The 11,372-nt window shown below is 40.5% G+C and overlaps 1 protein-coding gene across 2 annotated transcripts; it reads right to left on the bottom strand.

Moving 5' to 3' along the window:
• Positions 1-5,091: 5,091 nt before the first annotated feature.
• Positions 5,092-11,089, bottom strand: LOC124021471 (interferon-induced protein 44-like). Of its 2 annotated transcripts, none has more exons than XM_046336667.1 (8): positions 10,940-11,089; positions 9,855-9,963; positions 9,255-9,288; positions 8,760-8,961; positions 8,244-8,396; positions 7,966-8,158; positions 7,417-7,517; positions 5,092-7,020 (listed from the first exon to the last, which is right to left on the bottom strand). In XM_046336667.1, exons 2-8 carry the CDS (start codon positions 9,904-9,906, stop codon positions 6,853-6,855), a joined length of 903 nt encoding a protein of 300 aa, XP_046192623.1. In that variant the 5' UTR covers positions 9,907-9,963; positions 10,940-11,089; the 3' UTR covers positions 5,092-6,852. The 2 variants fall into 2 exon arrangements, with proteins under 2 accessions (XP_046192623.1, XP_046192624.1); XM_046336668.1 differs by having other exon boundaries at positions 10,943-11,069.
• Positions 11,090-11,372: the final 283 nt, after the last annotated feature.

The raw sequence follows: 11,372 nt of genomic DNA, 5'->3' as shown, positions 1-11,372 counted from the left end.
AAATGTTTCAGATATAATTGACTCACCTGACTCACTAAAGATAGTATCTGCCAATGGAATGAACATGCCTTATGTAGGTTGGATAGAAGTGACTTTCAAACTGGCCTCAAGAGGCAACTGACATTGATGAACTAGTCATCCCAGTGCTCGTGATGAAGGGCAGACATCTATCTCATTCCATTTTTGACTTTAATGTGATTGAGAAAATTGTCAACAACAGTGAACAGTCAGGAGGCACATGCATAGAAGGTCAAAGGTGATGTTATCGGGATAATAACACGTTTTTAGGGGAGTGTGTGATAGAATGAAATGTGCCTTAATAATGCCGAAGTAGTACAGCATCATAATGTGTACAGGTAAGCGATATGCTGTTCATTTATTTGAATGTTGAAAATATGATCTGGGTGCTATGCTATATTGATGTCCATTTGATCTGAATATGATTGGTTATACCTGCGAATGAAATGTTGATATTACCGTCTATGTGCTCTATTCAGATTCAGAGATTTAGAGGGTTTAATAGTCACATGTACAGGGTTCAAATCTTATTTTATTTGTCACATGCGCCGAATACATCAGCTGAAGACCTTACCGTGAAATGCTTACTGCAAGCCCTTTACTAACAATGCAGTTTTAAGAAAAGTAACAATAACAAGGCTATATACAGGGCATACCGGTACCGAGTCAATGTGCGGTGGTACAGGTTAGTCGAGGTCATTTGTACATGTAGGTAGGGGTAAAGGTACTTTGCAGAAATAATAAACAGCGAGTAGCAGCAGCGTAAAAGAAAGGGGGGAGGGTCAAGGCAAATTGTCCAGGTTGCCGTTTGATTAGCTGTTCAGCAGTCTTATGGCTTGGGGGTAGAAGCTGTTTAAAAGTATTTTGGACCTTCACTTGGCACTCTGGTACCGCTTGCCGTGCGGTAGCAGAGAAAACAGTCTATAACTTGGGTGACTGGAGTCTCTGACAATTTTTAGGGCTTTTCTCTGAAAAGCCTATTATATAGGTCCTAGATGGCATACGTGTTGTTGCCTACTCTTACCACCTGGGGTCGGCAGTCAGGAAATTCAGGATCTAGTTGCAGAGTGAGGTGTTTAGTCCCAGAGTCCTTAACTTAGTGATGAGCTTCGTAGGCACTATGGTGTTGAACGCTGAGCTGTAGTCAATAAGCAGCATTCTCACATAGGTGTTCCTTTTGTCCAGGTGAGAAAGGGCAGTGTGGAGTGTGATTGAGTCATCTGTGGATCTGTTGGGACGGTATGAGAATTGGAGTGGGTCTAGGGTGTCATGGAGGATGATGTTGATATGAGCCATGACCAACCTTTTAAAACACTTCATGTCTACCGACGTGAGTGCCACGGGGCGGTAATCATTTAGGCAGGTTACCTTTGCTTCCTTGGGCATGGCGACTATAGTGGTCTGCTTGAAACATGTAGGTATTACAGACTCGGTCAGGGAGAGGTTGGAAATGTCAGTGAAGACAATTGACAGTTGGTCCGCGCCTGCTTTGAGTACATGTCCCGGTAATCCGTCTGGCCCAGCAGCTTTGTGAATGTTGACCTGTTTAAAGGTCTTGTTCACATCGGCTACCGAGAGCGTTATCACACAGTCATTCAGAACAGCTGGTGCTCTCGTGCATGCTTCAGTGTTGCTTGCCTCGAAATTGCATGAATCCCGGAACATATCCCAGTCTGTGCTAGCAAAACAGTCCTGTAGTGTAGCATCCGCTTCATCTGACCACTTCCGAATTAAGCGAATCACAGTTTTTTCCTGCTTTAGTTTTTGCTTGTAATCCATTTGGTCAGATTTGCCAAATGGAGGGCGGAGGAGGGCTTTGTATGCATCTCTGTTTGTGGAGTAAAGGTGGTCTAGGATTCTTTTATCCCATGGTTGCACATGTGACATGCTGGTAAAAATTTGGTAAAACTGATTTAAGTTTGCCTGCATTAAAGTCCCCAGCCACTAAGAGCACCGGTTCTGGGTGAGCAATATCTTCTTTGCTTATGGCCTTAGAGCTGGTTGAAAGCGGTCTTAATTTCAGCTTCTTTCTGTGATGGTAAACAGAAGGCTATGAATAATATAGATGAGAATTCTCTTGGTAGATAGTGTGGTCTACAGCTTATCATGAGGTGCTGTAGCAGGCTCAAGGGTGTGGGATTTCAACGTCACTAAATTCAATACCAAAACATGCACCAGTAGCACAAATAGAATGCAAGTGGGGAGTTGTAGGGATTTCGGTACACGGGGAATGAAGAGGGAATTCACCAATCACCTAACAGTTCACTAGCTGTTCTCATTGTCCGGTCCATTTTCCTGGGGAAATCCTCACACTCGGGTCCTCAGGCAATCCAGGCTGGTACACAAGGGGGGTTCAAATCAAATCAAATCAAATTTTATTTGTCACATACACATGGTTAGCAGATGTTAATGCGAGTGTAGCGAAATGCTTGTGCTTCTAGTTCCGACAATGCAGTGATAACCAACAAGTAATCTAACTAACAATTCCAAAACTACTGTCTTATACACAGTGTAAGGGGATAAGGAACATGTACATAAGGATATATGAATGAGTGATGGTACAGAGCAGCATACAGTAGATGGTATCGAGTACAGTATATACATATGAGATGAGTGTGTAGACAAAGTAAACAAAGTGGCATAGTTAAAGTGGCTAGTGATACATGTGTTACATAAGGATGCAGTCGATGATGTAGAGTACAGTATATACATATGCATATGAGATGAATAATGTAGGGTAAGTAACATTATATAAGGTAGCATTGTTTAAAGTGGCTAGTGATATATATACATCATTTCCCATCAATTCCCATTATTAAAATGGCTGGAGTTGGGTCAGTGTCAATGACAGTGTGTTGGCAGCAGCCACTCAATGTTAGCGGTGGCTGTTTAGCAGTCTGATGGCCTTGAGATAGAAGCTGTTTTTCAGTCTCTCGGTCCCAGCTTTGATGCACCTGTACTGACCTCACCTTCTGGATGATAGCGGGGTGAACAGGCAGTGGTTCGGGTGGTTGATGTCCTTGATGATCTTTATGGCCTTCCTGTAACAACGGGTGGTGTAGGTGTCCTGGAGGGCAGGTAGTTTGCCCCCGGTGATGCGTTGTGCAGTCCTCACTACCCTCTGGAGAGCCTTACGGTTGAGGGCGGAGCAGTTGCCGTACCAGGCGGTGATACAGCCCGCCAGGATGCTCTCGATTGTGCATCTGTAGAAGTTTGTGAGTGCTTTTGGTGACAAGCCGAATTTCTTTAGCCTCCTGAGGTTGAAGAGGCGCTGCTGCGCCTTCTTCACAAAGCTGTCTGTGTGGGTGGACCAATTCAGTTTGTCCGTGATGTGTACGCCGAGGAACTTAATTACTTACTACCCTCTCCACTACTGTCCCGTAGATGTGGATAGGGGGGTGCTCCCTCTGCTGTTTCCTAAAGTCCACAATCATCTCCTTTGTTTTGTTGACGTTGAGTGTTATTTTCCTGACACCACACTCCGAGGGCCCTCACCTTCTCCCTGTAGGCTGTCTCGTCGTTGTTGGTAATCAAGCCTACCACTGTAGTGTCATCCGCAAACTTGATGATTGAGTTGGAGGCGTGCTTGGCCATGCAGTCGTGGGTGAACAGGGAGTACAGGAGAGGGCTCAGAACGCACCCTTGTGGAGCCCCAGTGTTGAGGATCAGCGGGGTGGAGATGTTGTTACCTACAGAGTAGTCTTTGTGTCTCGGGAACATTTGTTTATCAATATACAGTTTATCAACTACAAGAGCTACACGTTTCCCTTTTAATCTATTCTCCTTGAAGATTGGGTACAGAACTTTGCGCCGTTCTGCAATTTCCTTTGGGAACTGACCATTCATGCCTATTTTTGTGCCAGCGTGTCTTTTACCCAGGCTTTGAACCATTATTTTATCAATGACTGGGCGCTCATGTCTCTGTCTGAAAGGGTGTACAGGTTCGAGTTGGATTTTGTCGACAGCTTTGCGTGGAATCTGAAGCGCTGTAAGAAGGAATTCCTTCACCCCACTTTCAGGAACTTCAGGAACAGATTTTCTCTCATGGGAAATGCTCAGTAGGGTCTCTACTAACCATTGGGGGCTGTGTCGTACATATCCAGCAGCAGTTCGTTCTCCACCCCCTCCGTAGCCCTCCATAGCCCTCCGTAGCCCTCCATAGCCCTCTGTAGCCCTCCATAGCCCTCCATAGCCCCCAATGCAATACAGTGTGTTACAGGGTATTACATTCGTGCCTATGGAGGGGGCGGAGTGAAAAGCCAGCAGCAGGCCGTGCAACACAGTCCCCCTCAAAAACAAACCATATTTGTTTAGTAGAGACCCCGATTGAGTATTTCCCACCCCAGATTGTGACAGGGGGTAAAGTTCTCTCTACAACCAAATATGTATACCATTTACAGTGTATTGCATTGAAGGCTATGGATTGGGCAGAGTGAAAAGCCAGGACTGAGCACTCTCTGAGCAGTCTATTAACAATTGGTTGAAGTGGCGCATGGATATATTTTCCCATTTTTAGTGATCAGATTTTCCTGCACTTTTCGATGAAACGCACGTTCTGTTATAGTCACAGCCGTGATGTAACCAGTTTTAGAAACGTCTGAGTGTTTTCTATCCACACATACTAATCATATGCATATACTATATTCCTGGCATGAGTAGCAGGGCACTGAAATGTTGCGCGATTTTTAACAAAAAGCTGTGAAAATTCGCAGCCTCCCTAAGATTAAACCTGTTGCCCAGCACACGAGACAAATTCAAGTTTTCCAGATTCTATTGAGTAATTCCAATAACATCTATTTGTACTTTATTTAGTGCATTTCTTAAAATATAGCCTACACAGTAGCTTCAACATTTGTGTAAACTTTCAAAAGAAATGCTGGTATAAATAGTATAATATTTAAAGTAAAATATGTCAGATTATCCATACATTTTTTCAAAGGTGGTTGCAATGCTGTGAAACAGTTTCCTGTTTCCATCAGGCCTGTCGTAACATTTTTTATCCCACATGTACTTTACTGTCACGTTCACTGTCTTCAAACTCCCTGTCATAGATGAGCCAAGGAGCAGCGTGCATGTAATTCCACATCTTTAATCAAGTGAAACCTTCACAACAAAACAGGTAAACAGAAACCGAACGTGACACACACAGAAAATAAATAATTACCCACAACATTAGGTGGGAAAAAGGCTGCCTAAGTATGATTCCCAATCAGAGACAACGATAGACAGCTGCCTCTGATTGGGAACCACACGTGGCCAAAAACAAAGAAATAGAAAACAGAATGCCCACCCCAAATCACACCCTGACCTAACCAAATAGAGAAATAAAACGGCACTCTAAGGTCAGGGCGTGACATTTACATAAAAAGGTGGACGGAAAACTTGTTACTGACTACCCCTAATTGCACTGTGCTCTTATAGTAAATCACATGACTTCTTCAGAACTCACACTCCTTAGAAGGACATCTCTAACCTCAGACAGAAACGTCTAACCTGTTCTTCCTGTTCCCATGAACATGTGATCAAGCTAGTAACATCATATATTTTTTTAAAGATACATCCAGATTAAGGTCAATAGACTGAAACGTGGAATAAACAGATTAATAAAACCATAAATTATGCTATCAGAGCATACCTGATACAGTGTATTCTCTGAAATATATGTCTACAATGGCACTAGATTAACCAGTAAATGCTTGCCTAACAACAGTGACCTTGATACTGCTAGACTTCACTTATGTAAGAGGGGCCTCTTACTTTTACTTTCCCTTCTGTCATGGCTGAAGCTGGGAGAGAAAACGGATTAGTAAGAGCAGGTTATGTCCTTTTTGAAAGTAGACTTGAACAAACAATACCAAACAATCAATCCCATTTTGGTGTTCCACATGAGCATGTTGTCTTAGTTTATTCACTTATTTTAAATCATTATTTGACAACACAAATTCTAGAGACACTATTTCAAACTGGTCTGTTTCTGTGTCCTCAGAGGTGTGTTGACGTTGCACAGTACCATATTTCCGATAGAGTTAGTTGACACTTAATTTATGAAATACATATATAGGACTCATACCACTTGAATGCTAATTTTCAATGATGTCAGGTTAGTGGCGAGCCAGCAACCAAAAGGTTGCCAGTTCGAATCACGGGTCCGATGGGGAAATTCTGTGGGGAAGTGAGCTGGCAACCGGAGGGTTGCTGGTATAAAATCCCAGATGCCGTTGCCTGCTGTTGTGCCCTTGAGCAAGTCACTCAACCCCAATTAAGTGACACAACAACAGGTCACAGGGCACCCAGTGAGGCAGCCCCCCGCACCTCTGCAAAACCTGTATGTGTATGTATGTATGTGTGTCTTTCGGAGGGGTTGGGTTAAAAGCTGAGGTAACATTTCTGGTGCAATTGACCAATAAACGGATCTTAATATATAGTCTGTAAACTTAAACAATTATGACACTCACTTTATAAAATATGAGCATAGACATAGCTACTCAGCCATTTCATACAGTAACAAGTTCACTTTGAACCTTATGATAAGTAAAGGAGGACTGAAACTATGGTTTAATGAATGTCCTACCAACACTTACAGACTTTGACAGACCATTCCCATAGAGTACAGTACAGACAATTATAATTCAATCTCAAGATTTGAATGAAATTCAAAATGTATTTTCAGTTAGAAATCAGAAATGATGTGGACGCACTGGACCATAGTTGGAGAGTAATCTGATCATGGTGATTGGATCACAGAAGTCAGGTGTAAATACCAGGTGTGAACAGGGCTTCTTTAGATGGAGGTATTATACAGTGACATGCTGTAGATCGAGAACTGTACATCCATCAGTCAGCTTGTGATAGCTTGAAGCCCTCTGCAAAGTCCACCATCTGCCTCAGTGCTCTCAATAGCAGCACATCCATGTCATCATCCAAGTCGATTTCCTCGTGGTAGTTCTTCACAGGCAGGATGCAGTTCACTGGTACCCCCAGTCCATTACTACACTGCTCCATCTGCCAGAAAGAATATGGTTGCAATTCAATCAGATGAGTAGAATAAGACATTTGGACATGTATCTCCCAGGAAGACGAAAAAGCATAAATTAAAGTGCTCCCTCAAACCATTTATTTCATACAGTAGGCCAGGGCCTATGGTCCAGGAGTGCTTATCTTGGCAACCCGGAACCAGTCCGAGATATGAAACTCATGAAAACTGCGAAATCGTATAATTAATCCAAATAGCAAGTAACACAAAACCAGCGCACCAAAATAATTGTTCCTCGTTATCAGTCATATGACACAGTCTCAGACATAACATGTAAATGTTTTCCTCATCAAGAGAGATTATGGAGCTCCAAATCTGCAAATACTTGCATTTCTAGCAAAACTTTCAAAATATCATTCACTTACCTTCTCCTTTATATACTTGCTCCGATAGACCTTTTTCAGGTCTTCCCTCACCAATGGACAGGCTAAATCCACTTTGGTGAGAATAACCATTTGGGGAATCCCTGCCAAATACATGGAAACCAATTGAATCTTGTGTCTCTTCCATCTTATTACTACTAAACGTCTAAAGTATCACATCAGTTTGTGTATGTATTAAATGATTTGTTTATTTTACATGAAAATATACTGTATTATTAGTGAAAAAACAAATATTTAAAACTGGGTTCACGACCATGTCAACATTCATTTTCCAAATGTTGTTGAATGTTGCAGATAGAAATGCCATGACCAGAGAGGACATGATTCCTTGGTCTATAAGTCAGAGAGGCATGTTTGTTCTACACTAAATATTTCTATCTGAACGATCCAAAACGTTGCGTCCTGCTGAACGCGCCCCAGGGTTCAAACTCTGCGCTGATATGAGCTGATAAGCACCGACTAGTCACATGTATGATGAGGCCCCGCCACAACATTATATATTATAAACAATGTTCCATAAAACCTTGTTACCCATGTAACTTGCAGCTAGTCTGATGGCTCTCATCTTCTTGACGATATCATTCCTCTCGTCATTCTTGTTGGCATTCATCATAGGTAGTTTATCAGCTGGTATTGCACTAACTAGGCAGTGAACTGTGTCAGATGGAGTGGGGGCCTTGACATAGTACTCATTCCCCTCTTCTAAAGGTGATGCAGGATTAAACTGGTGAAAAAAGAGGGGGAAACAATGTTTATTATATACAGCAAACATATTTACAGACTGAGAAGTTTCTGTGTTCAGTTCTTACCGTGTAACCCTCTTTTACATGCCCTTTCAGGGCCTTGATAATGTCCGCCTCATCAACTCCTTTGTTAATACCATTCTCCAGCCCCATGACATCATAGAAGAGGAAGGGGTAGTAGGTTCCAGGTTTTTCTTTCACAATTTTGTGGGTTTCATACTGTAGAAATACATTGCAGAATTACTACTACGTACTGTGTAAAAACCATACGGCATTAATTCAATACTCATGTCAGTTGTCTACCTTCTAGACCAGGGGTCGACAACAGGCGGCCCAGGGTTCAAAACCAGCCTGCAAGTGATTTTTCTTTTAACAAATATTTTAAAATATTTGTTCCCAAGTACTCCCACAAATAAAAATAAAAGACGTGATCGTGTCTCAATGTAATCAATGTATGAAATGATAGTATTTGAAAATAATGATCTCTTTTGGGGCTTAGTTGCAGTCAATATATATATATATATATATATATATATATTGTTGTGCTACTTTGAATGTGTCACATAATATCTAAGAATGTACCTTTTTTGTGAAGCTTGCACCTGCAAAGGAATTATCAGCTAAGGCAATGTTCATACATTTGTCCTGAAAGATATTGTTGATGGAGTTGATGAAGCTGGACTTGCCAGCTCCAGCTGGTCCATGGAGGAGGATTCTGATAGTCTTCACCTGAGGGTTTCCAGGCACATAGTCTTTCAGTTTCTGAAGCATTTCCTCTTTCTGACTGTCAGATGGCAGTATAAACCAGAGAAAGGGTTAAAGAAAGGGTTAGGCTAAATCCTGATTAAGTTATGAAGCACTTAATTCAACAACACACCACCCCTACTTAAAAATATGTCTCTCTCTGGTTCATCATAAAATATAAGTAGGTGTAGTAGGGTAGATTACAACATAAACATCCACATTGGAGTTATAGTGACCTGAGACCAAACAAATTAGACTTGTGATCAATCTTACACTTCTCAGATTTGCATGTATTTTTGTGCATCTGAAAAGGTTAGTGTATGCTGAACTTACCCCCAAGGTGTGCGTCTCCATTCGTTGCTAAAAGCTGTTAAACAAGAGAGTCAGTACATATTCTGATAAAGAACTTCTCACTAAATATTTTTCATGAAAATATTGAAATCATCAATTTCAAATGACATGACCCTCCCTTGGACTAAATATTTAAATGCAAAACTCTCCTCAGAACTGAAATTCAAAAGGCATGATACTCCCCAAAATTACTCCATGTACCCGTTCTATAGATTCTGAAAGTTCCCTTAGCTATGTTACAAAACCATTTAGCCTCCTTGAGGCTCTGTAAAGCATTACAATGTCCTCAAACTCAAAGTAAAACCTTTTTTACCTTTAAGAAGTTTTATGCCTATATACAGTATGAAACAATATCGTAGCTGATGTTTTTGGGGGCTCTTTCTGGGTCAGTTGAAAGCAGCCCAGGTAAGGTAAGAAGTGTCAACCCTTTAATCACTGATTTGATTTTTAAAATGTATTTCAATGGAAGTTTTAATACATTTCTGGAACAATTTTTTACGAAAAAGTAAACATTTTGGGAACATCACCATCAAGTACAAAATGGTGATTAAACCCCTGCATACATATAAACATACTAATTACCTGGTGATGGAGGTGGAGTTGGAGGGCTAGGTTTGGATTTAAACAACCCCATGCCTTTCTCCTCAAATTATTCTTCAGTTTGTTTCAACTGAAATATAAAATAAATCCTCTACACACACACACACACACACACACACACACACACACACACACACACACACACACACACACACACACACACACACACACACACACACACACACACACACACACACACACACACACACACACACACACACACACACACACACACACACACACACAATATAAAAATAATACATTTGATTTTCTTATTCACTAGCCTCGTTTATACCCAGTGCTTACATGCATCCTTTGTCTTCATCTTGTCCACATTATAATTGTTCCCACATTTTTTTACAGGGTAGACAATTAAAGACGCATTGTGATATGATTGTTATCTGATCTTCCAGACCACTTCCGGAGGTAATCAGGGACCAATTGCATCTGGATATCAACCAAGTGTAAACAGATCTGGATGGTCAAACAATTCAAATCATAATTATACCGGCTTCTAAAATAATTGACAGGTAGCACCACTGACTTATGGCATCAATAGTTGGTGTAAAATAAAAATATTATTTTGAAATAAATAATATCGTTCAACAAATTTGCATACAGGCTGGCACCAGGAAATCTGGTCCCAATGCAACATAGGGGATTGATAAGAGACATATTTTAAAACCATGTATAAAGATGACAAACCGTGATCATATGATCAAATCAATCAGATCACAAAACAAACATGTGAGGTCAAGGTGTAAACAAGGCAACTGTTGAACAAACAATAGCAAATAATAGCCCAAAATCCATACATGTTTTGGTTTTCCACATGAGCATATTGTCTTAGTGTAAACATGTCTTATTTACAGTCTGTAAATGTACAGAAAATTATCCAGGACTACAAATAACAGCAATTTCAACAATTGTGTCACAAAATATCTATATAAACTGTATTTATATATATATTATATATATATATATATATATATATTATTTATGCCTAATTTCTGAACATAACATCAACGGTAAAACAATAAACAAATGGACCAAAATTGTCTACAGACCACCTCAAGTCTTCCAGTGATAAGATGTGTCAAGAATTCGATGAAGTCCCAAATAAGTGTCAAGGTTAAGTCTGACACTTCTTATTATACCCCTCGAAGGATAGTCATCTTTGTTTGGTTTTTAGTTTCTGTTTTGGTTTCATCTGCATAAAGAATGTCCCACTCAGTTCTATTCTGCCAGCAGCACAATTGATGACATCATCTTCATATGGTAACGAGGAAACCTTCAAAATACAATCCCACATTTCAACACATTGTAATATCATTAGCTGATAAGACATAATACATTTTAATCAAGGGCCACTTTTATTGTGCCAACAAGAAAAGGAAAAAAGTCATTTTATGAAAACAAATACAAAATATGGTTTTAAAAACATATTTTAAGACCAACAATGACAAAAATAGATTGGCTTAGAGAAATAACTATTCTGTG

Source organism: Oncorhynchus gorbuscha, unplaced genomic scaffold, assembly GCF_021184085.1.
Source record: "Oncorhynchus gorbuscha isolate QuinsamMale2020 ecotype Even-year unplaced genomic scaffold, OgorEven_v1.0 Un_scaffold_1126, whole genome shotgun sequence".
Taxonomy (NCBI): domain Eukaryota; kingdom Metazoa; phylum Chordata; class Actinopteri; order Salmoniformes; family Salmonidae; genus Oncorhynchus; species Oncorhynchus gorbuscha.
Note: the sequence above shows the minus strand (reverse complement) of the source record. Positions and strands in the feature narration are given on the sequence as shown.